The sequence below is a fragment of the Pituophis catenifer genome, unplaced genomic scaffold, assembly GCF_029215685.1.
Source record: "Pituophis catenifer annectens isolate HBS135680 unplaced genomic scaffold, rPitCat1.0.hap2 SCAF_6, whole genome shotgun sequence".
NCBI classification, from domain to species: domain Eukaryota; kingdom Metazoa; phylum Chordata; class Lepidosauria; order Squamata; family Colubridae; genus Pituophis; species Pituophis catenifer.
The window spans coordinates 40,531,286-40,553,192 of NW_027256886.1; the positions used below are offsets into that span (position 1 = coordinate 40,531,286).

Here is a 21,907-nt window from a genome sequence, read left to right on the forward strand (position 1 = left end):
TTTGACCTAGGACTTATAATGATCTAATGTTTATTGTATAGCAGTCACTATACAGCGATGGACAATATGTAATGCCAAATAACGAATGATCACTTTGAATAATAACTGTGTCTTATTAAATCAACATCCAAACAGAAGGGAAGAATATTTTCCATCATGAGCAAAAGAACAACCAAATGATAAATTTAGAATTTGCATGGGATATGTTGGCCTCAGTTGATCATATTCTTTAAATTTATTGGAGTGATACACAGCCAGTCTTTCTCTAGCAAACCATTTTTTTTTACCACTTTGTGACAAGATCACTTACAGTTAGTTTTACAAGGGATTTAATTCTCCCTTTAACAAAGGCTGAGAAAATGTATGCAGAGATTCACCAGTTGTTTTGATAATGTAGAATGTATGAATGTGAATGTATGCATGCAAAACACCAGTGCCATGTAATCCAAACTTCAGTCCCCAATTCGTAGTCCAGGCTGTAATTTGTTTGCTGAATGTTTCTTATTCTCTATTTTTAAAATTTCCTTTTAGTTTGACTGCTGTTGGTTATATATTCTGCCTTTGTTTTAGCCATGATTTCAATCTGAAGTCAAGCAGCTGGATCTGGGATCAAGTCACTGTGTGGCAGGTTCACTGCCATTATTGTGATGTTCACCACTGAACATCTCATATAGACAAGGGAGGAAAACACTGATTCTTTGAAGCTCATTTGCCATTGCCGATGGAGAAGAGTGGTACAAAGCTGCTCTCTATGATGTCTAGATCTGCATATAAGAGATGAAATATGAGGTGATATTTGGCCTCAGATCTAGGGGACTACACTTGTGCATTTTAAACTCTGAGCTCACTTTTTTATTATTTTTATTTTGTTTTATTAAGAACCCCATTGGTCTTGTAAGAAACAGTAAAAAGACCCTTTGTTTAAAGAAGCATTCTACTTTCTGTTTTACAGATTGTTTTAAATAAGTTTTTTTTTAAATTCCATGTTCTTTTGTAATGGAAACACTAATATCTTGGTTTTTTTTGTATAAAATTCTTTCAATGCTACCACTTCTCTATAATATGGCTCATGTAGTCCTCGGTAGGCAACCGTCCTTGTTCTTCGGTCTCTTCCCTGGGAAGTGCTTCATTCGATCGGTGAAGAAGCCTTTCTTCCCGATTCTTTATTCTCTGCTCCATCCTCTCCAGCTGCCTCTTGTACTGATAGCGCTGTTGGAAGAGGTCTTTTGCATAGTCGTATAGCTGCATGTCCAAGTCATTAAGTTCTTCAATTCTCCGTATGGTCTTGGTGTCCACCTCCACTCCACCTGCTCTTGTGCTATTATACTGCATGAATGGCCTGATAAATTTTAGATTGAAAGTTCTCTCAAACAAATACTGTGTTTTTCTCTGGAATTCTGTCAAGCCGAAAAAGGCCATGTCTCTGAGATTTTTCTTGGCACTTTCCAGCAGTATCTGTGCTCGCTTGTTTTCTGGTATGAAGGACATATTATAGCAGCCTACCAAGCTTAGATCAGCCAACATTCTCACTTGTCGATTGTTAGCTAAGTTATATGGGCAATCCATGAACTCCTGAAGAGTACAGCCTGACCAGTCTGTGCCTTCATAGCATGATGGCAGCTCTTCAGGGGTTGGTGTCCGGCCATCACACATATGCAAGGATGTTTTCCAGGTAGCTCCTCGTTGGACATGCCTCCATTCACTGAGATAACGGGACACAGGATCCCTTAGCAGAGTGATGTAATAAAACTTCCTGTAAGAAAGAAAAAAATGCATGTAAGAATTACAGATTGTACACATAACTATTTTTACTTTATTATTTATTGATTGATTACATTTATTGGCAGCCCATCTTATCACAGGGTAATTTATCCAGTTACAGTTAATACTATTATTTGTTTCTTATTATAAGAATAAAAATATAATCAAATCAAATCAAATCAATTTTTAAGATTTACATTATCTGAATCATACACATTTCTTTTCCACTAGGCTCCACAGTACTAGTTTCAAGCAGTGTCAGCATAATTTAGTAGAACACAACTGATCTGTGATCATTGAACAGTTCTTTTGGCATTAAGAATCAACGACATTTCATATTATTATACACATTAAATGTACATGACAAAAAGAAAGAAGGGCAGGAAATAGAAAGATACAGAGGGAGAAACATACAATACTCTATTGTGGTGGTACTTCTCATCAAAAATCACTTGTCATGAAAAGGAACAAAGGGTAAGCAACAGTGGGCTTTTGGCCAATAAATGACAGACTAATCATGATCAAAATTGCAGCCAAATCCTTCAGTATAATAAAATTACAGATTTATGTACCTTAAGAGACCACTCAGACTGAGAACTAGAAGACTTTTATGACACAATACAAGAAGCTATTTCTTTAGTAAAGGCTATGAATATCCCAATGGCTATGGGAGATCTCAATGCAAGTATAAAAAACTCTAAGGTAATAATAATCTTGGGGAAGAAAGACCCTCCCCAAATAAAAAAAACATCAATGTTGTTCCTCCAGCAAGGCCAAAACTTTGTCTATCTTGAACACTTAATCAGGGCAAATGGAAAAACTGATGAGTTATCAACATAAATTGCAGGAAAACATTTAAAGAACTAAGTAATATTGTGACCTCAAGGGGAATGAATTTAAATTAAGAATGACCAAATGCTATGTTCAGTCAATTCTCTTTATGACATGAAATATGGATAGTATCCTGGAAGGGTAAGAACAGCCTTTGTAATGTGGCTTTTAAGGAGAATATTGAAAATTCTCTGGAGTCATAAAAGGTAAAAAACACCTTGAAATCTTAGAGAAACCTCATAAAGGCCAACAAACAAAGAAAAATGTGATATTTGGTAGACTTATTTAGTACTACACATATCCCCAGGGGAAGTATGTTCCAGAGAATGGGAATCTCTGCAGAGGAGGCCTTCCATCTAACTGATGTTTCATGGAATTCGAATTGCAAGTTCCCTCAAGATATTTGAACTGGATGGGTAAACTCAATTTGGCAAGGCGGGCCTGATACTCGAGTGGAATGTTTCACCTTACAGCTTTTTAATCACATCCTATTTGAATTGGGCTCAGAAGCCTATTGGTAATTACTGCAGTGAACCCAAAGTCTGTGTTATCCTGTAATGCCAGGATTGCTGTGCCAGTAATCTGGCTGCTGCATTTTGAGCTAATGTCCTGAATCCAATGTTTTATGTCTGGTATCATTATATATCGCTGTATTATTTGTCTTGTATTATTGACTGAAATTTTCCAACTTTCTTTGCTCTGGCCCTGCTCTAATGGGTTTCCTTTCTGTGGCAAGCAATAATGGTGATGTAACTTTAAATGATTATGTTCAGGAGCTCATAATGAGAGCTCTCACAGCTGCTTACCCAAGGGTATTCCATATTCATGCTCCAATGGATCAACTATAAATACACACATAAACTTGATTTCTTATTTATACTTAAGGAAAATAACAACCAGGATTTTGTTTAAAAAGCCTACCTTTATAAATCTCTATCCAAGAAAATCAAACAAACCACTAACTCCTATATAAGTCACAATTACTACTCTGTGCATAATTACTTTGAAAGAAACAAAACAAAACAAAACAAAATAAAATAAAATAGGGGAACCATGTAATTGGACAGAAATATTATCATACTATTTGTGTAGATAGTAACAAATACCAATGCTGTTATGCAAACGATAACACTTCAGGGCTAGATCTACACAGGTTTGGAAAGTAAACATTTTGTTCTGAGACGGCTATGTCAAACTTTTAGAATTTCTGAAGTTTTATTAACTTGTATTCTTTCCTTGCATTTTTACAGATAAATGGCATGGAGTAGGAGGGAAAAATTAGAGCGAATCTGCCCAATCCAAAGTTTAAAAAAAAAAAAGTGACATTATGGTGTTTTCTCCCTACTTTTCTAGATAGTTTTTACCCCTTCTATTTCTCTCCTATTTTTTTTGGAATGATCAGGAATCAGGAAGTTAACAGAATGCTACAGATCTGTTTATCATATTTTTTCTTCCCCTTGCTTTTTTTATAGTTGTGATTCTTAAACTTGAATTTCATACCATTTTATGAATACATACAGTGTATATAATTTCTTTCTGTTAGTGTATGATAATGACATTTTTAAACTTCAGCAAAAATTAATTATATATAAAACTGTCAAGTTGTATTGTGTTATTACAAACTTTTCATTACGGAGATTTCATAGTCCACTTTGTCATATGAGTTCAAATTATGTTTACATCCTGGATAACCAGTTTTAAAAACAAAAGTTATATGATTTAATTAATCTATATGAGCAGTCATATAAATTTGACTAATAAATATATGAAATAAAAAATAACAATGATTCATTTTTCCCAAGCAGAATTTAAATCATATGATTTAAATTATCAATCATATGAAACACCAAACAGGCAAGGATAAAAATATTAGTGGAATACATAAAGATTATAAGTGATGTGAAATGTTTCATTGAGAAAGAGGGACAGACATTGATTCTGATCATTGTAACGTTAAAAATTCTGTCAAGTGGGTATTTTTTTCAAACCAGGAATTCTCAATCTCAAACTTGTTTTTCAATCTCTCTTCTCAGAAGGCAATGTAAAAAAAAAACCAAACTTAAATAGTAAAATATTGTATGCTATACTAGATCTAATATATCCTGAAGTGTGTCAAGTCTGGAATGCACAATAATAATCGAGAATCCAAATATTCTTCCAGTTATTGACATTTATGATACAAATACTGAAATTCTATATATTAGAATTTAATTTAATTACTTTGTTTCTGTTTTCTATATTGTATTAAATCTTATTTCTAAAAATCCATCATCAATTCATTTCTAACCACGGGATTCAATCAGATCTGATTAGCAAGGATTCTGCGCCATCTCTGGTTTAGATGGACCTAATGTCTGCCTACCAGTTTTCTTTGTACAGACCAGGAGTGGGTTCTAAAATTTTTTACTACCGGTTTTGGGGTGTGTGGCTTATTTTGTGGGCGTGGTTTGATGGTCATGTGACAATTCTTTAGGATTTAGCAGAGGTACTGGTCTACCAGGCTTTTAACTGCTTGCAGAGCTGTACCGATCTACCCATTTGTTTTTGGAGGCACTGGTCTACCCATTTGTTTTTCGAGCACACTGATCTACCACCACACTGCCTTTTAAAACTGATCAGCTGTAGGGTGGCCCTTTGAAGTCCCATGGCAAGAGTTTAAACAGTTTTTTTCCTTCTAGCTGATCAGCTGGGACTCGGGAGGCAGTGAATAGACTGGGGCGGGGCCAAATAAAAGGTAAGAATAATGTGGGGGGAGGGCTGGAGGGCCCAGCTCCCGAACAAAGAGAACCGGTTCAGTGACGTCATATTGTTACCGCTACTGGCTCAGCCAAACTGGGCCGAACCGAGAGGAACCCACCACTGGTACAGACACTTGGTATATCTAACATTAAATATTTAGCACATACAGAAGAGAAAAATATTTTAAAATAGTACAGAGCCACTGAGAGCCATTTTCAGCAAGGAATTATGGCACTTTTTTATTTATTTGAGACACCTCCATTGAAGGCATCAATAGGAGAATTCCTTGAAGTGCAAGCAGCAGTTTCAGAAAATTACTTTTTTATGTGGACTGATAGCAGAAAAAGTTTAAACTCCTCTCCTCATCTTCCATGATCCTGAAGGTGCTCAGGGTTACTACGTCTACTATTCACATAACAAGAAACCATCAAAATATAGATGAAGCTTGAGTGATGGTCACGATCATTCAAAGTTACAATGACACTGAATAAGTGGGACTTACAATGGCCCTGGAGTTCTGGCTGTCCCAACATCCCTGCGGCCATGTAATTGTGATTTGGTGCTTGCAGTTATGTTTCAGTGAGCTGTGGTCACCCGATTGCAATTTCAGATGTTCCCTGCCAATTTCCAACAAGTGAAGTCAACAAAGAAACTAGCAGGAAGTCAGCAGTTGAAACATTTGAGGACCTTGCTTAAAAACCTGCAGAGGTCTTGTTTAGTTATGGCAACTGGGACTGCTGGAATTGCCATTGCTAAATGGTGGGCTCACATGATGTTTATGACCATGTTGCTTAGCAATGGAATTCCTGGTCCCAACTGCTGTAGCAACCCAGGGACTATCTGTGAATACAATTGTTTTAAGGTAATTAATGTCATGTCTCCTTTTACTAACTAGTGAGCAGATTGAGCACAGTAATGCCTTCATTCTTTCAAAAGAAAGTGTCTATGGAGATTCTCAGTCATTCAGGTCATGGGTGTCCCAAAAGTGCTCCCTCAAGAGGCAAGTGGACCTTCCCATTTCTTTTTGAAGACATTTCACTTCTCATCCAACAAGTTTCTTCAGCTCTGACTGACTTTCAAAAGAAAGCATTTACATGCATAATTCTGAGGCAAGGTCAGGCAGGTTTCCTAACTGATATAAAATGCATGGAAATACTTATACAAGCACACACAAAAATGGGATTGACAAGGCTCCTGGCTCCTATGGGCACAGCTCTAGAGCCTCCAACCGCTAAATTTATACTGTTAACTTCCATATCACTATCTACTTCATTCCAGAAAAATGCCCCCTCTCTACAGGGTTATTCATAAAGAATAATGTGACTAATCCACCTTTCTTGTTAGCTTAATCAAAGGGTAGAGTTTGAAATTAAAGTCCTTTAGAATTAATGGGCTGATTCATAAATGAAATTAAAGTATATTGAGAAGTAAATTGAAGATAGAAAATTATGGAAGTGGGATAAAGAAAGGAAGAAACAAAAAAGAGGAGAATTAATGAAATAATTCAAAACATTTTCTCTCAGCTAGGAATATATATACACCAGACCAGAATAAAATCAAATACAGAATAAAATAAAACAAAGACATTAAATCTAAAATCCCAATTAGCATCTGGTTCTATTGTTTTCTAGATTTCTGCATTTGTTCTTTTATTGAAATTCCAGGAAATTTGGAATTGGAGTTGCTTATCTGGTTTTGTGCCAATCAGGAAAGAGATTCTTTACTCCTCCCTATGAGAGAAAAGGAAAAGGAAAGGAAAAATGGAGTTGTCTACCTGAGAAAAAGGGAAAAATCTTTCAATTCTGATTTTGATGACCTCCTCTCTCTATCTAGATTGACAGGTTAAGTTTGATTGACAGATTACATTAATGCTTTCTTTTAATTCTTTCATATCTCTTTCTCTTGGGATTGGATTTCTTCCCATCCATTTTAGTACATCTCACCATAGTCATTAAAGAGAAGACTCTTGCCAGAGGCCAGTGGATTCTTTTCAATTACAACTTCTATCTTCACAATTGAGTATGCTATGTGAGGATAATGGGAACTGTACTCCAACATTCTCTGTGCTTGTTTTTGTAACAGTGGATTTGTAAGGAATGATATTCTCCCAATAACTACATGTATCTGAAATAATGGATTGAATTTAAGATAATCCACCAGAAGGAAAAAATTGACCTCCCATTTTAAAGATAAATTATTTGGGGAACAAAATCCTAGGTCTTTTCAGGTACTGTACTGGTCCATTTGGATTAACTACAATAAGCTATCGCTATAAGACTTTAAAAGGCACATTTTATTTAAGTATGCATTCAGATTTTTAAAAAAAGAATGAAAACAGAAAACCTGAAAATATCTTAATAGTGCAGCTTTTGCTGGATTTCCAACAGTCATCAAAGAAAGGAGTCTACAAGAGAGAAGCTTTTACTAAATGTTGGATTCAGAACACTTGGCTGGAAGTGGATTTTACCACAGCTTAGCAGAAGAATGGCATTTCAATCAGTTAAGAATCATGGCAAGTAACTGGATCTTGCTCAGCATTGGAAATCTTTCCAAATATAGGAACTTGGAACTAGAAATTCAGTTGTTCACTTCATCCTCTGATAAAGAAGGCATCAATCAATGCAAGTTTTTTTTAAGCAATGGCAGCAAAATATGTTATTGACAAGCCAGGAAACCAGACAAGGCATTTCCAGAAAGATTTGGAAATCATCCAAGGGATAGCACAAAAAGGCTGTTCGGCAACTACATACCTGTTAGGTATTAGATATCACCTAAGTTATCTGGTCTCTCTCAATAAAGTCAAATGTGCATTAACCTGAGCTTTTAAATCCCAGTAGGTTTAGGGGAGGTGGCAGCAGGAGACTCCCTGGAATTTACTTAGACCAGGATGCCTCTGGCATTTGGAATTTCAGAGAAATTTGAATTTAATTCATTTCACGACCTGTGACTTGTGTCACAAGCAATTCACCCCAATATAAATGCAGCAGGGTTTCTATGCTACAATTTGAGAAGCTAGAAACCTGCTTTCTGTCTAATAAGAACATTACACTGACTTGGTTCCCATATTTCAATAAACCATGATTTATCTCATAGCACACCTAATTGGCTAGCTTTACATGTAATGCTAAGCTATAAATCATAGCAGCCTTTGTGTTGCAATAGTTCACATTCTTTCTCATTGAACTTTTTTGGCATTGTGATGAAGCACCTGCAAGCTGAGTTTAATGTGTATTAAAACATTGTTTGGCTTAATCAGGATTTGATGAAATCAGGTTCAGAAATATGTAGCCATAAGCCATGATATGCAACCAATAATGTCTGAGTTTACATATTACACTAAGGCAAAAATGAACAAATCACATTATATTCTAGTACAATACACAAAATTGAAAGAAACACCTGGTCCAATGTTCCCATTTCTCTAATTACACACATTTTAGGCATGTGTGATTATGAAACAGGACAATGAGAAAATTAGCAGGAAGTTATAAGTTCCAGGCACTTGCATGCAACGTAGCAGGCAGGTAACTACTGCTACTGGATGGGAAGAGCATGAAGTGGTGTGACAGGAAGTGAGGGAGTTGGAGGGGGTATCTGAGGGTTCATGGGGAAGGCATGGAATGGATCCATGGGAATGTGAGACGATGTGAAAGAGTTGTGGCGAGGATCTGGGAAGGTGTATGGGAGTGCAGGAAGGTGTGCAAGGTACATGAGTATGTGAGTGGCCAGTGCTGTGCAAGCACAGAAGGGGTGAGGGTGTTTGTGTCAGTGGGGCAGTCTTACTTCAGCAATTTGCAACCTTTCCTGCTGGCTTCCCCACTAATTTTTTGGGGAAGCCAGCAAAGAAGATCACAAATGGTGATCATGTGATCACAGAGCGCTGCAACTGGTTGTGTGAGCCTATCACCAAGTGCCCAGGGATGATCCAGGGATACTGAGACAGTTGGAACTCTGGAGACCAGTTGCAACCATATTCATCCAGCCTTGTCGTAACTTCGAACAGTCATTGAACAAATGGTTGTAAATCAAGGTCTACCTGTATAGGTAGAATATTATAATATATGCCTGGATAGAGGTCATAATAATAAAGGTGGGATATAAATTAAATAAATACATTTATAGATAACTAAATAAATTCTGTCTAGATCACAATCTACAAAGCAATTGTTTAGACTACAATATTTATTTTTCGAATTCATGGTGTCTGATTAGCAATATAAGCAGCAGCATTTTTCCTGGCCTAGACTTTAGAGCAAACTTCCCTATGTTGATTTTTGTCCTGCAATAAGAAACATGGAAGGCTTCTTGTAAGCAATCAAGGAAATTATTTTGCTTTGTGATTGATTATTTCTTCAAGTTTATCCTACTTTAGGCATAGTATCATTTAATAAAGAATGGTAACAGGAAGTTACTCATCTATCAAAAAAAAAAAAAAAAAATCAGACAGCCTACCAATTTAAATGGAGTCTCACACCTGGTATATAAATATAGCAGTCTGCTAAAATATGTCCATGTTTTTTTTAAAAAATCTTTGATGCAATTAATATTTTTGTATACTTATGTATTTCAAGACCATAGAGCCATATGCCATATGAAATCATATATAATGGCTAGGAAGAAACAAGAAATAATCAATTCCCAGTAGATGGAAGATGTTGAGAAGACAAATTACCATGAAGAAAATAACTAAAATGCCAGCTGATGCCCTCAATTGCATTATAACTGAATGCCAAGAAAGAAGTCTGACCTGACACACATTAGATATTAACAGGTATTACTATATTAAGGAGATATTTTAGGTACATTCCATAGAACAATGATGAACAGTAAAGGTTATTTTGACAGAATACCCTGCCAAGAATATATATCTTGAGAAAAAGTTATATTTGGAACTGTATGCCACTGTTCCACCTTTTGACAGTGTTTTGTAAATGAGAAGAATTCTCAGTTCATTATGATCTCACATTATGTTATAAATACTCTAAATAAACAAAGGAGGTAATAAATACTCCACACATAGAAAAACATACTTGATAAATGTTAAGTTCTCTAGAAAAGGGATTCTAGAAGTCTCTTTTATCATTTGAAATTACAACATTCAATTTCCATTTTTTTCTCCACTCTCTCATCAACCACCTTTTCTATTTCAATATTACAAACTTACCCACATACATAAATAAACAATTGGTAATAAATAAATGTACTTTCTCTGAGAAGGTGCTCATTAAAATCTTGGTTTCTTAATTTTGCTATGCACAAAGTTAACAATGAAAGCCTTTTAAGTACATTGTCAATAAAAATAACGCATACATTTTCCTTATATTTATATTTCCCTTGTATATTTACACAAAGGAAAGGTTGGCACAGAAATGAACAAAAGGGAGACGAACCATGTCCTGTTTCTTTAAGTCATGAAAAAAAATACATTCAGCCTCCCTCCTATGGCTTTTTAACCTTACCAGAAGTAACTGACTCTTAGTGAATAATGCTTTAGAAGCTGTATTTTTCTGAAAGTCCATTTTTTAAAAATGATTGGTGGTACACCTGGCAACATTAAAAATGATTTTTTATTATATAAAATGCTGAGTAGTTTCATGAATGGACTCTTCTAACACAGATCATATCCTACCATATACTGGCTGAAACTGTCATAGGCCACATTCTGATTCAGCAGAATACATTGGTTCAGTTGCTCCCATAGCACCAGGCAAGGGTGAAATCCAGCAGGTTCTGTCAGGTTCTGGAGAACCGGTAGTGGAAAATTTCAGCAGTTCGGAGAACTGGCAAATACCACCTCTGGTTGGCCCCAGAGTGGGGTGGAAATGGAGATATTGCAATATCCTTCCCCCAGGAATGGGGATTTTACAATATCCTTCCCCTGGAGTGGGGTAGGAATGGAGATTTTGCAGTATCCTTCCTCTGCCACACCCGCCAAGCCACATCACACCCACCAAGCCACACTCACAGAACCGGTAGTAAAAAAATTTGGATTTCACCACAGGCACCAGGTCAAAAGGTTAAAATGGGCAATAAGGACAGTATTTTTTATTTTTTAAAAATAATTTTTATTAAAATTTGTTTAGCAAAATAAAAACCATAAAAGAGAACAACTCTATACAGAATCTGGTTAACTAAAGTTCAACACTAAAATGGTACCAAGATAAGGGTCAAGGGAATTCAGGAGAGATTAGACTTGAACCGCTTGTGAAAATGCAATGACTTTAAACTTAACTCTGTCCCCATCTCTGCCTGCTCTTCTACAATTATAAACAAATAGCTCCCAATCTTCTTGGTTGTATATACATTTATATTAATTAATATTTCTGAGGATGAAGAATTGGAAATTTTAGCTGTGATCCAAAGATCACAGCTAAACCACACCAATAAACCACACCGGTGAAAATAAGTTGCTTTCTTGGTCTTGTGGCTAAAACCAAGTGTAAATAAGCCAATCTATGAAAAGCTAAGAAGGAAAAATATTACTTCTTTTGGGACTATAACATGACTTTGGGTGACAGATATGAACTCCCACCTACCCATCTCCAAGTTTGGACAGCATTATGATAGTTACTAAGAAACAATGCTCAATTTTCGATAAGGTATTCTACAGATAATATTGTACCCAGACCAAAGCTGCATGTCAGATCACTGACAATGTCAGCATTGAAATATTTCCTTATTTTAAATATACTATTGGAAAATGTGAGAAAAATGAACCAAGGAAAATGATACATTTTTCATGTGACAAGCGTGAATCAAGGACTTAAAAAATAGCAAAGGGAGGTATCAGTGAATTTAAGTAGACCAGAAGAGATGATTTTAAAGCAAATAAGTATATGATTCAGAGCATGAGTGTCAGCACTTCAAGCTGCATTTACTCTAGTGCTGACATAAGAAGGAGAAGCGGAGGCGTCTGGAAAGGGACGTTTGACTTTTCACCTACTTATTTTCCCTGGAGATAATATCCCCTAGGAGATGGGATGGGAGGGGGGAAATTCCTTTGAGCTGGAGCAGTAGATTAGGGGTAGAGTGACTTGGAAGATGGCCAATGAATGCAGGGGAGTGCGAAAGGGAGGGTTTTGGATCTGGAAGTCAGTGTTGGCTGCGATAGAGTCGGAGTTAGAATGTCTTGCTTAATAAATGGGAGTTTTTCTTCAAAGACTTTGTTTGAAATGCAATTTATTTGAGATGACCTCGAAACCTGACAATGAATATGCCAGCAGAAGATCTAGAAGGTAAGGCCAACGCTGGCAGTGGGTGGGTGGGAAGGAGACCCATTGCACTCAGCTCCTCAGAGGGACATGGCGAGGCTTGTTTGCCTTTTGGGCCTGGTGTGCTTGGCTTCTGCGGGGCCTTTGACCGACTGCTGCCCGCTTGCCTTACACTCTATCTTGGATCCTGCCTGCCCTCCCGGAGCACCACTGCTTTCTTCCTTGTCCCACTGTGAAATGAAAGCAAACGGCGGCAGGGTTGCTTCGGGAGGTTGTTTGGAGAGGCAGATGTCTGTAGCCAGGCAGGGAGGGAGGGCAGCGAGAATGGCAGTGGCAGGCAAGGGAGTGCCAAGATGAAGGACTACCTGTACTGGCCTCCCTGGGTAAGGTCTGCCGCCCAGGCTGAAGGGAAAGCACTGCGGGCTCTGCAGTGGCACGGCCGGGCCTGGCCCTCTCCCCACACAGGGGGATTCTGCTTCTTTCACTCTGCTTCTTTGCCGCCAGCAAGCATTGTTGTGGCTGAGCCTCCTTCCCCCAGAGCACTTGTCTCCGGGGGCCGAGTTCCTGGAGTGGCACAGGCGGTCAAAGAGAGCAAGCAAGTGGCTAGGTTGGAATCCAGTCGGCTGCTTCAGAGCCCCAAGCCCCATGGAGCCGGCACGGGAGGCATGGGTGAAGGCGGCCTTTTCTGCAGCATACCCCTCCCCTCTTTGGATTGCCCTGCAGGTGGGGCTCTGCCTTTGCAGAACGGGGTGGGCAGTTTGTATGGAGGATTGGCGGGGGGAATGTGCGGCCCTCCGGGATGGAGAGCGGGGCAAGAGAAGGCTCTGAGATTTGCTTGGGCAGTCAAGCCAGATGGTAGAGGGAAACTCAAAGCATTGGGGGCTTCAGAAGGGCAGAATGTGCTTCAGAATGTGCAGCTCCTGTCTCTAACAATGAGTGACGTATGTGACATCAAGTTGGCCATGCCCACCCGATCACATGACCATCAAGCCACACCCACAGAACCAGTAGCAACAATTTTTAGATTTCACCACTGCACGTAACTATTTGTTTGACTATAATCACATATAGATCACAAAAAAGTGCCTTCTTGGTGGTGATCCCCTCCATGGAACATCATTCCCCTCCCTCAGGCATGGTTGGTTCCCATCCTGTTGCTTTTTAAAAAAGCCCTATAAATGTGTTTTTGTTACACATTTGTTACTCCATTCTGAATGGAGATGGAATCAATCATGTGGTTAATTTGAATGGGTTGCTGCTATTATAGGGAGATGGTTTAAGGGTTTTATGTTGTGATTTATGTTGTGATTTTTAATGTGTAAACCACCCAGAGTCACCCATATGTGAGTTGGATGGCTATGTAAATATATTTAATAAAGACACAAATTAATCCAATAAAGACAAGATCTACTTGTTCTATAGGCATTCAAGATTTCTGACCATAATTAAAGTATCAGTCAATTTTTATTTATAGTCAAAGGCCAGATTTTTGTATAAAAATAAAACACTTAAAGCTAATATATTAAAAGGAAAAGTATGTAATAAATTGTCTTCCAATAAATATACTGTCTGTTTGTTGGTTACGAAATCAGTATATAGTGATTTGATGACATATGTGGACTCTATGAGACACATATGCAGACTTTCTCCATGATGGTTTGTTTCCAATCTGGTCTTTTATATGCCCCATCTATGCGCTCTTTGCTACTAAAACCAAGCCCATCCATCTTGCTGTTGGTGTCTTCTCTTTGCTTCCCCCTTTCCCAGCATTATTAATCTTCACATGCCCAAATTATGATAATTTGAGCATGATTATTTACACCTCTAGTGAGAAATCCAGATTGATTGATTTCTTTGATTATTGATGGCACTTTTAACAACATTCTCCAACGCCTAGTTCAAAAACATAGATATCGTGACAAATTAATTAGCAAACTGCATGAGGTGTTTTGTTGTAAATTCAAGAAGGATATAATATTAACAATGGTTGATCAGTTGAAAAAATAGAATTTGGAATCACAGGAAGATTTAGCTCGATAAAGACAGTTTAGAAGGTGCTAGATAAACAGAATTCTTTATTTCCAACACTTGTTTTAAGCAAGATCACTGTAGATTTTCCACACTGAAATCAATGTGGACCACAAATAGCGACCACAACAGGGATATAAGAAATTCTATTACAGACTACAGAACAGACCACACATTAGTGGTACCAAATATAGAAGATAAATTTAAATAATTATAAAGAATAGTTGTGTCAGCAAAGGATGATATAGAGAACATAGAATATAAGATCAATGTAAAGAATAGACTCAGTATGCTTAGATTATGCAATAGAGCACAAAGGAGCAATTGAAAGATATGAGAATTCATGAAAACTGAAACAGAAAAATATTCCCAAAATTTCAGAGAAGAAAGATCCAAGTAGCTTTCATAACAACGCATCATGATAGCTAGGGAAAGATGAAGGATGAAAGCTTCGGGCAAAAATATAGACGAATGTGACTGAATACTGACTTTCAGTGTTAAGTATGAAAGGACAAGGAAAGATAGCTCAATCAATAATGTCAAAAAATAGAGAAAATAATAAGTAAAAAACTGAGAGATAGTTTAAAAGAAGATTAGAGAAATTGCAGGAAAATTTACAGCTAAGGTAGGATTACTCAAACATAATCACAGACAAGATCTGACAGAAGCAAATGAGGTTAAAGGAAACTGGAAAGGCTATACTGAAACTCTGTAAAAAGGGGATTACAGAATGACAGGAACATTTGTTGAAAGAGTTTGGGAAGTGACTCCATTAGAAAGTGAGATACGACAGGCAATAGACCAACTGTCAAATACTCAACCACTTAAAGTTGCAAGAAAAAAACAGTTAGTGCTAAGTATTCACAAATGCAAAGCAAAACTGTGGTTTTGAGTTTGGTACATCTGTCTATCCCATAGAAGAGAGTTGCAAGTGAACATGCACTACTAAGTGTTCATTGGTGTGTTAATGCTGCTCTAATTTCTCATGCAAACAAAGTTTTGCTTAAAATCTTCTGAACAAAGAGAGTCATATATGGAGAAAGAAATGCCAAATGAACAGAAAAGGCAGGATGTGAGATTAGATAGCTAAAATGATGGAGAGAGCAAAAGAGAACAAATAGGAAACTGACTTGTGTTTTATTGATACAGGAAAACCTTTCACAATGTAGATCATTCCAAAATGTATAAATATGAATAAGTGCTATGCCAAAATGATCGGCAATACTTTGCTTATCTGAGGCAAGCAAATGATGTTCCAGAAAAAACAATGATTATGCTCACTAGACTAAGGTAAGTAGCAGGAGCAGAAAATGGATGGATGGATGGGATCAAAGAAGTTGAATACCCTACTGGTTATTTCCAAAGTCTGGACAAGATGTTGAACTGTTTGTATATATGTTACAGGAGACAAACTTGCTTCAATAACACCTGGTCCATTTAAATGATAAATTTTTTACTATAGAAATAAACTGAGGCTTCCCAGTTCCTCACAAATGTTAAAATCCCTCCAGTTTCAAACAATCCAATTTTCTGTTACATCCAAATCATTTCTTTACATTTTAGATTAATGAACAAATCAGGACCAGAAACACAAGAAACCTTTTGCCACAATAATTAGTATATAATGTGTCAAGTAAACATTCTGCTATAGATGACTATGGAATTCCTATGGAATTCTAAACTCCTATCAGATTATACTGCTTCCATATTTAATAATTTGGTTTCAACAGAAATAAATACTGAATTAGGCAATGCTATAGACTGGGTCTCCTCCTTGAACTATGCAGTAATGAGAAAAGAGTGGTTTATGAAAGAGACATGAGATAGTAAGTATAATAGCCTTCTTCGATCTGAAGCTTTCCAAAGACACATAGCTCTTATTACCCTGACCATTGGCTGAATCTAATAGAAGCTACTGTCTAAAATACAGTATCTGGCAGCAGAATTTTCAGAAAGACTAAGACTCTACTCAGTTAAAGCCATGATATGTGACCTTGGGTTAAACATTGATTAGATTCATACATCTTATTCAACCATAATGTGGTTTGCTTTTGTTTTATTATGTTTATCCAGATAATGTACTGTTTATAAACTAACTTTTGGGACTTGGCATAACAATGGCATATTGTGAGATCTACAACAGTTGTGATATATTCAGTTAGCTATGAATAAACAAACCATGGCTTAGCATGATTTAATATGAGAGTCAGGCCATTTTATTTTACTCTTACCTTTCAGGGTACTGAGAGAACAATGTGGAGAAAAATCTATGAAGGTGCCATGCAAGTTTCCCAAAGTTCAAAATCAAAGAAAAAAACCTCAGCGAAACAAATCAGTAACAGTTTATACGGACTGTAGAGAGACTCTTGTTTTGCATGACTTCTTTAAGGATCCTAGATAACTATCTCAAAGTTTTATTTTCCCATCTTTTAAACCGAGTATTAATGAAAGACTCCTAGGGCAAGTATAAATATAAGCCAGATGTAGATATTACAGAGCACTTATTATTTTCTTATTAGATTCCACTGCAGAAATCCTAGCTGTCATAGTATCAGTTTCTGTCAAATTAAAATATTCCATTCTGTAATAAAACAAAGAGGGAGGGGTGTGGATAAATTTGCCAGATGGTGCTGTAAATCAGATCTTTCCTCTAAGGCTAGGAAATGTTCCTGAATGATTTATTATAAAGCAACAATAATTTGAAATACACAGTAATGCACAACAGTTAAGACAGCTGTTGCAGTGGTTTAAGAAGGGACGACTGATCACCACAAGTGGAAAATTTTTCTAAATAACATCACCTAGGAATCTGCATACAGGCTAACTAAAATGGATAAAAACTAAACTGCATAGTTTAGTGAATTAAGATCCACATGAACTTTCTTTAAGTGATTGATGAACACACCAAGGCTTGGCAGTTACAGGGTATTGTAATTCTCGAGAAGTGGTACTTATCTTTTGGTAAAAGCAAGATGTAGACAGAGTAACTAAAATGGATAAAAGCTAAACTGTAGAGTTTAGTGAATTAAGATCCACATGACCTTTTTTAAAGTGGTTGATATAAAAGAGATGAATACACCAAGACTTGGTGGAAACAGTATTGTAACTCTCGAGAAGTGGTACTTATCTTTTGGTAGAAGCAAAATGCAGACAGAGTATTGTACGTAGAGATACACTTTGCGCTCTAGAAACTGTCACTCTGAATGATAACAATAGGAATAACCAATAGTCATGTAATCTAAGCAAAAAGCACAGATGTGTTTTTTCAGTCAGCCGGTCAAAATAAAGGGACATATCTACAGAATGTTCAAAACAATGGCTGGAACCATGCCTTAAAAATGTCATGGAAAAATATGGGACTCTTTCAGAAGGCAAATAGATATAAACAAACTGCGAACTGATTCTAGCAAAGGTACTGATTAGTAGAATAACAAAAGCCTTGCTTCCTGAATGTATACTCAGTACAGAAAGTATACTACAGTTTCCTGCTCCTCCTTCCTCTTCCTTTTCCTCCTCTTCCACAGAATACTTAAACTTCATTTGTTTGAAAATACCAATATATATTTTGTCTGGAAATTAAAGCTTACTTCCAGTTTTGAACAGAATATGGAATATCCAATTGCTTTATGCCAAATGGTACTTTGGAATCAAGGCATCTAAATTAATCAATGGTCAGATATATAAATTAGATAATATATACTGTCCAATTTAAGAATCATCACATCAAATCATCACATCATCATCACATCTTCTGAAACATAGTGGTAAAATTGAGTAGCTAAACAATTTTAAGCACAGTGAAGGTTGAAATATAGAAGTGATTAATTCACATATTTCCCCTTTTAATTTTACATAGCTTTCAGATCACCTGTATGGAATAAAATATTTGCATGATATTTAACAAGAACCAGAGCAATATAATTTACTTAGATGCCAATTCTTTCTTCTATAGACATTTTAAAGCGATACATACAATTCCTTAACAGTTATTGTTCAAAACAGAAAGGAGAATGATGCTTTTTGTTCAGTTGCATAAAAATATTTCATTAGGTTGGTTTCCTTGCCTTACTTGCAATTCATGTACTTATATAATTATTGAACAGATGCAGACCAGCTGGCTGATGCTGGTACAAACTTTCTGGAAAAGGGAAAAGTTTGATAATGTATAATGAATTGTAAACATGTTATTGAATCCATACACTGATATTCCTATCAATAACTATATTACTTTGTTGGTCTCACAAGTTCTAGAACAGGGCTGTCAAACTCCGGGCACCCGGGCTGGATGCATTACAAGCTGGCCACGCTCATGCCCGGTTTAACAAATGGGAAAAAAGTCCCGATATGTCATGACATGAGTTCGATACCTCTGTTAATGTATAACATACATTATATAAATTAGATCATACATAGGTATTAAGCCCAAAAACGCCTTCAGATAACATTTTATTAATCACAGTCTGAAACAAAATTACAATTTTGCATACAAATGTTTTAATACATTGTCTGGACAGAAATTGGATTGGTCTGACTGCAATTGAGGGATGGTCTGAGGGACCGTCTCTTGCCGGTCACATCTACCCAACCCATTAGAGCTGGGAGGCAGGGAATGCTGCGGGTCCCATCTCTGAGGGAGATACACCTGGTGGGACCCAGAAGAAGGGCCTTCTCCGTGGTGGCTCCCTCTCTCTGGAACATCATTCCTCCAGAGATTAGAACGGCCCCCACCCTAATTGTCTTCCAGAAGGCACTGAGACCTGGTTCTGCCAGTGGGCCTGGGAAACCCAGAGCGGGATGGAGCCCATTAAATGGCTCGTGTGTTCAGCTGTTGCTGGGGCGAGAATCAGGGTGATTTTATTACATTAATTTATTTGATTTTTTATGAGTTTTACTGTTTTTTAAATGTGGTTTGTTATATTATGTAAGTCGCCATGGCGAATAGGTGGCAATATAAATCTAATAAACAAACAAACAAACAAACTTCATTATTAACTCTATTCCAAAATATCTCACTAGATTCAACAGGGTGCAGTCTAGAATAGGTTTTATAATTGCATTGTCTAAGTGTTTCTGAGACTTGTATTTCCATGCAATTTCACAAAGTCAATGTATTTAAGAATAGAATTAATAATAAAGATGTGGGAACTAAAATTCCCAGGTTCCCCAAGTAATATGCCCGAATCCATCTTTTGTTTTAAAGGACGAGAGGAAAATAGATTACTTCAAAGAGAACAGAAAATCTTACTTTTTGTTTCACTACTTAAAATCCAATTGCTACTAATAAAGAATGAAATTGTACAAGTTATCATAGAATCAATGATTTCATCTTGTTAAGAATCGATTACTTCCAGTATGTTTTCATGTAATGACTGCTGGAATTTTCCATTCAGCTTAGAGAACTACAGATTTGTAGAATGAGACTGCATTATGAATTGATCTTATAAAAATTAAAGAGAAATAAGAACTATGTGAAACTGAAAAGATAAATAATTTTGCAGCAACTTAATAGCAACAGGACTGAGCTAGTGACTGAGTTTTAATACTACAGCTATGTGTGTATGAAAGAACCCTCCAAGTTATTTGTCATAAATTTATCTCACTGTAGCATGAAACGTGTTCATGTTGATTCATCGGGGGAAAAAAAAGTCAAAATTGAGATTTGAATGATGATATTCTCTATTACTCTCTTTCTCTATCTCTCTCTTTCTCTATCTCTCTCACATAGAATCAAATATTCTGACATAGAATCAAGTATTATTAAACCAGAAAGGCATCATATATAAGCCACTAAAATGTTTTTGAATCAGTGTTAGCTACAGGATACCTCAAAAGATAATTGAAAATACCGTATTCAAGCAAACATCCACTAGATGGCACTTTCGTTACTCTGATAATCAGATGTGAAATTGCACTGTGGGAACATGCTCCAGTGCTTTTCCAAGAGTCAAAAGATTGCAGCATTTCATAGTAGCACAATGCATTTCCTTCAGTTCTCATGGGGCTGGTATGTGTCTTACATGGTAAGGTCACAAGCCGAAGTGAATATAATTGGCTTGGGTGGGGGACGGGAGAGAAGGTATAATCTGTTTCTATTTCCTGAACACGTTTCAGCTGTAGGAGAGTAAATGCCAGGGAGCTTGTGACAAGTACTGATGACCAGGACCAACTGGTGTCAAGGCACGTCTGGATATCAACTGTGTGCTATGCCAGCAACACTGGGCACTCATGAAGCCAAACAAGTAAATTTTCTCCAGGGGGATTTCTTGGTATGTTACACTATCATAAGACCTGCCATTGGTATTCACGTTATGTTAATTAACATTTACAGTTTTTTGATACATTGCTATTGCTTGATATCACAGGCTATGCAGAGTTCCTCTGGAATGAGTGTGCAACAATAGCATTTAAAAATGTTGAAAGAAAGCATATGATAGCAGGATTATAAGTGGCAGAAATGGAGAGAAACAGCAGCAGCAACTACCTCAGGCATTTGGAGGCTTATTTACCTTAGGCTGGTGTGAGTGTTAGCTTTAAAAATAACTTCCCACTTTCTGTAAGTCAATTCCTTGCAGCTGCTAAATCTAGGTAGTGCCCCATTCCTGATGGTAGCTTTGTCTACAATGCCAATACAATTGTGCAGTTCGTTCAGAACAACTTATATTTTGGGCAAACAGAAGACATTATTCCTGGATATGACAGAAAAATCATCCTGTTTCTTCTTGGATTCCAGTAGGCCTTTAACAATCAGGAATAATTGAGAAGGAGCACATTTACAAAGAATTCAGTGACTTTCATTTCCACTTAATTGTTGAATGAGGGTCTACGGCAACTTGCCACAGCCAACTCGCCACGGGAGAAGACCACGGGGTATGAGTTACATTAATATTGAAGAAATCATGAAATAGAATAATTAAAGGAGGGACATGAAATGTGAATGACAAAAATTAAAATATTTTTAAAAATTATTTTAAATAATTAAATTGTTGAATTACCCCGCAGCAAATTGACCATGTAGACTTAGCCATGTAGAGTTGTCCTGCAGTGAATTGGCTGTGGTGAGTTGGCTATAGTGAATTGTCCCATTCTAGTTGGATGCAAAGCAAGTATAGCACATGGCATTATTATGGTTGGTCACAGTGCCAGATATTTTGACAGGACTTGCCATTTTTAGGGAATTCTTCCTAAGGACTAGGGATGGGCAGATATGGTTGTTCAACTGTGTTGAAGGTATAATTGCAGGATATAAACTGTTCCAAGTAAAGCTGCCTTTTGCAATTGACCGATGGTGATCTTATCAATGCCAAAGGTGTTCAAGTGATGCTCCCGATGTTTTGGAA

General features: G+C 36.9%; 1 protein-coding gene across 1 annotated transcript in view; it reads right to left on the reverse strand.

Moving 5' to 3' along the window:
• Window positions 1–207: 207 nt before the first annotated feature.
• HS6ST1 (heparan sulfate 6-O-sulfotransferase 1) overlaps window positions 208–21,907 on the reverse strand; it is a 186,644-nt gene continuing 164,944 nt past the window's right edge. Inside the window, exon 2 of the mRNA XM_070945303.1 lies at window positions 208–1,753. Within this exon, the coding sequence (XP_070801404.1) occupies window positions 1,045–1,753 (709 nt within the window). The 3' untranslated portion in view covers window positions 208–1,044. The remainder of the gene's footprint in view (window positions 1,754–21,907) is intronic.